Source organism: Notothenia coriiceps, unplaced genomic scaffold (assembly GCF_000735185.1).
Source record: "Notothenia coriiceps isolate Sejong01 unplaced genomic scaffold, NC01 NC01_scaffold00002268, whole genome shotgun sequence".
Lineage (NCBI taxonomy): Eukaryota > Metazoa > Chordata > Actinopteri > Perciformes > Nototheniidae > Notothenia > Notothenia coriiceps.
The window spans coordinates 141-5015 of NW_011334969.1; the positions used below are offsets into that span (position 1 = coordinate 141).

Genomic DNA, 4875 nt, shown 5'->3' on the forward strand with positions numbered 1-4875 from the left:
AGAACACTTACCTTTTTCCTTTTCGTTATTTCAAGCGATAAAAGCTATCTATCTTCTCTCGAATTATTCATATTTTTGGACGCCCTCGGCTCGCGTTCAGGGCGTCCCGAGCCGGATAAGGGATAAAGTTGAAACTGTTAGAACAGGTCGCTCGGATACTCGCTCTCGGAGCTGCAAAGCGTGATGTGCAGTGAATGTTTCAAAGTGACTCTTTCGCAATATTATTTAATAAATCGTTTAGCTATCTAGCATACATTGTCATTGGCTTCTAACGTTAGCTTTAGCCTTAGTTTTGTAATTGATTTTTTCATTGGCATAATGTTACGTGCCATCACATGTCAATATTGATATGTTTAAATTCTATGTTAAGGGTATAAATCAGGGGTAGGGAACCTTTTTCCTCTCAAGGGCCATTTCAATTTTTCCAACATCCTCTGAGGGCCGTACAAATTATTGACCTCAGCTTAAAAATAATAAAATCACAGCCCATTAATTTTGCCTTTCTTTCATGCTGTGCAAAGAAAAAGCAACCTCTTAATCCAGATATCGTACCATGACTCACGTATCCATGCACGTGCACGGTTGTGACATGACAGCCAAAACAGAAAGATATGGACACAAGATGTGTGCAAATGTATTTAGTTTCCTATCCATTTGAACATGATTTATCATTTAAGTGGGGGGGGACCTCACCTCCTCTAGGGGGGTCCGGGGTCATGCTCCCCCGGGAAGATTTTTTTTTAAATGTTGAAGTGAATCTGGTGCACTTTGAGAGCAACATTAAGAGATCATGGATACATCTCTCAACACCCATATGAAACGGAACTGTAAGCAGATTTATTTTTCTTTATGGATATTTTACAAATCACCCTTTCAAACTGTATTGTTGTTTATTAATAACAACTTTTTTTTTACCGTCATATAGTATTTAATACCAGTTAACTTTATTCTCTTATTTTTTTGTAACTATAATGATCATGTACATATGTGCCTTTACCTCACTGGTTGGAGAAAAAGATTCTTATATTTGTTAGCATAGCTAGCTAACCAGATGCTAATAACAACAAAGTTATTGACTGTATGATCAGAATGACAGATGAACAGATCGCCACTGGGCTCACAACTAAAAACACAGCCACGCAAAAACTGCGGCATGTGTACGGCTCCTTATGGGTACTGCAATTTTTGAAAGTGCCGGAGCCGCGTTCTGGTGCTCTCCGTTAGAACTGCACCCCTATCAGAAGAGACATATACCACGTGATGACACGTTAGGCTTCTGTTGTGTTCAAGGACCCTGACCTTGGCCAGGAAAAACAGGCACTCGCTTGTTTTTTTGCATTCTAGATTTCTTTAATTTTTTAATTTTTTGCTTGTGTTTATAAATTACCTCGAGGGCCGTACCATATTGTCTCGCGGGCCGTATACGGCCCAGGGGCCGCAGGTTCTCCACCCCTGCTATAATGAGAGTTGGGAGAAGTATTCAGATCGTGTGGAAGTACCAGAGTGTAGGAAAAATGTTACAAGTAAAAGTCCTGAAATCAAAAAGTTACCCATGTAAATGTACCAAAGTATTAGTGTCAAAATCTACATAAAGTACCAAAAATACATGATTATTGATGTATTAATGTGTTATCAAAGCAGGTAAAGGTGCAGCTAGATCATTGTCACCTTTTTAATACCTGATGACTTTGCATCCCTGAACCTTGATCTAAGTAGAATAAGACTTCACCATGCAATATTTCTCTCCCCTGTTTAGGAGCGACAGAGAAACAGAAGCTGGTTTATATTCTGAACAGAGATGCAGCTGCGAGGCTCACCATTTCCTCTCCACTTGAAGCCCACAAAGCCAACACACTGGTGTACCACGTAGTGGGAGTCGACGTCGGCTTTGAAAACCCCATGTTTGCCTGCCTGGAGATGGACTATGAGGTAAGGTCGTGAAAAGTCAAGGTTAAGCCTTTATAAGATAACGCCCAGTGGCCTGTGTTGCAGACATGATGAGATTCTCATGTCTCTTCTCTGACTATCTCTGGAGAAAGATTGAACCTCTCTGATCTCAGTACACAAGTTCAATGCCTACTTTTAACAAATATTGCTGACTAAACTGATGCTGTAAGATTTTCTTTTTACCTTGTTTGATTAAAATCAACTACCACTCGCATAGTTTGTATACTGAGCGTAACAATGGCCTAATTTTTAAACTTTTTTCCGAACTCCTCCTCATCCCGCGTGTTATTTTCTTTTTTCCAGGAGGCTGACAGTGACCCGACAGGAGAAGCTGCCGCCAACACGCAACAGACGCTCACCTTTTACGAGCTGGACCTCGGGTTGAATCACGTGGTGCGAAAGTACAGTGAGGCTTTGGAAGAGCATGGAAACTTTCTCATCACTGGTGAGCATTTTGGACCATGTGGTTTGCACTCTAGGGATAAAATTGGTCTATTTAGAAAATGCAACGTCTGTTTCTAGAAGAATCTATTTAGAGTTCTGGCTGGCCTGTTGGATAAACCATCATTTAAACCCATATAAAACTGTTGTTGATATGATGAGTTTGTCATGTCTCTTCTCTGACTTGCAATGGAGAAAGATTAAACACCTCTGATCTCAGCACCCCCACATTCAGGGGCAAGTTAAAGTAGGAATAGGACACCTTGGATTTGAACACGGAGCACATACTGCTTAAGGATTCCAGCTGTTTTCACTGCAGTCCTCATGATTTAAAAAAATAGCCTAGGTCACTAAACACTCCTCTCTTTAGTTCCTGGTGGTTCGGATGGTCCCAGTGGAGTTCTGATTTGTTCCGAAAACTACATCACCTACAAGAACTTTGGAGACCAGCCTGACATCCGCTGTCCCATCCCGCGACGCAGGGTGAGTCTTAACAATAGAAACAAAAGAACTCTATACATGTTACACAATAAACTATCCATTGCTGGTTTTGTTGAGTCTATTTCACTACAACTTCCTACAGCATGGCAACAAGATGTGAAACTTCTCTTGGTCTCTTCTCTTTTCTAATTCAGGATATCATTTAAGTAGTGATTTACTAATAATACAGCCCTATCATTTCCTTTTTTACTCTTTTTTTGGAAGCTGTGTTTGGTCTTCTTTCTTTTTTTGTCTGCATGCACATTTATTTGACTCTTCTCCTTTTCCTAATCTCTTCCATCCTGCAGAACGACCTGGATGACCCGGAGCGCGGCATGATTTTTGTCTGCTCAGCAACTCACAAGACCAAGTCCATGTTCTTCTTCCTGGCCCAAACTGAGCAGGGAGACATCTTCAAGGTTACGCTGGAAACAGATGAGGAAATGGTGAGGAAAGATAAAGATTGGATGCATACCCACTTCTTTATGTGACTAATTCTTTGGTCAATTTTAGAGTGAGACAAACCCTGTAGTACAATGCATTTTCACCCGATGAAGCATAATTGTAATACCACACATATCTTCACAAAATAAATTAAAACCTCTGGATTAATTTAGTGAATACTTTTTTATTGTTTTACCTTAAATCTGTATGTTTATAAGGGCTTTGTGTTATTTCTCAGGTCACAGAAATCCGGCTGAAATACTTTGACACAATCCCCGTGGCAACAGCCATGTGTGTCCTGAAGACTGGCTTCTTGTTTGTGTCTTCAGAATTTGGCAACCAGTAAGTAAATTGTCAGAATTAAGTCCGTCTTAACTTTTTTTATGATAATGTCTGTTACTTTTCTAAGACTATAACTTACAACCATTCAGAATTTTTCTCATAATGTGCAACTTTTTTCCCCTTTAGTTACCTTTACCAGATTGCTCACTTGGGTGACGATGACGAGGAGCCCGAGTTCTCCTCTGCAATGCCCCTGGAGGAGGGAGACACCTTTTTCTTCCAGCCCCGCCCCCTCAAGAACCTCGTGCTGGTGGACGAACAGGAGAACTTATCCCCCATCATGACCTGTCAGGTTAGTGTGTTAGCGTGACCCACACAAAGTGTGTGATCACAATTTTATGTTCATCATCATCATCTTTATTTAAAGAGACTCTTGGTCCATTATTACAAGACAAACATCACTCAAATATAAATTTAAAAAGGCAGTTATACCAATGTTTCCACAGAGGTGACTGGTATCGTACAGCACTGAGACACGGATTTGAAAGCAGCATAATGACAGAGTTATGAGTAACATTCAATCGACAGATGAATTTGTACATCAGATTTCTCAAAAGAGCATGGAACGTGTTGACTCGTGCATTACAAGACATTTCACGTGCTCTGCACCACCTTGGTTTTCTAAGCAGTATACGCATATTTCAATCAATCAATCAATGTTTATTTATATAGCCCAATATCACAAATGTTACATTTGTCTCAGTGGACTTCACAGTTTGTACAGAATATCAGTATGACAACACAACACCCTCTGTCCTTAGACCCTCAGATCGTACAAGGAAAAACTTCCGGAGAAAACCCACAGTTTAAAGGGAAAAATGGGAGAAACCTCAGGGAGAGCAACAGAGGAGGGATCCTTCTCCCAGGACGGACAGACGTGCAATAGATGCCGTGTGTAAATTGAAAAGATAATACATTTGCAACATAGGTAGTCCAAATGTTTGGAAATGCATGTGTGTATAATAGGAAGATGAATCCACGAGGATATCCATCCAGGACTTGTGATCCAGGACCACAGCCACGACTCAAGATCCAGGACTCGCGATCCATGACACAGGACCGCAGGATCATCCATGACTCCGGATCCCGGCGTATATAGACACCAAAAAGAAAGAAATTTGGGGAAGCTGGGTTAATCGGAACATGAGAGTACAAAGGTATAGACAGAGAGAAGGAAGAAGTAAGATGTCCCCCGACAAACTAAGCCTATATCAGCAAAAC

The 4875-nt window shown here is 40.8% G+C and overlaps 1 protein-coding gene across 1 annotated transcript; it reads left to right on the plus strand.

The window, feature by feature from the left end:
• Positions 1-1756: 1756 nt before the first annotated feature.
• On the plus strand, positions 1757-4069 carry LOC104966864 (splicing factor 3B subunit 3-like; the record flags this gene model as incomplete). The annotated part of the gene is made up of 6 exons (XM_010796180.1): positions 1757-1929; positions 2251-2392; positions 2759-2871; positions 3177-3314; positions 3551-3654; positions 3781-4069. Coding segments are annotated over 6 exons (854 nt in total), but the record flags the coding sequence as incomplete, so codon positions are not given.
• Between the last annotated feature and the right edge of the window lie 806 nt (positions 4070-4875).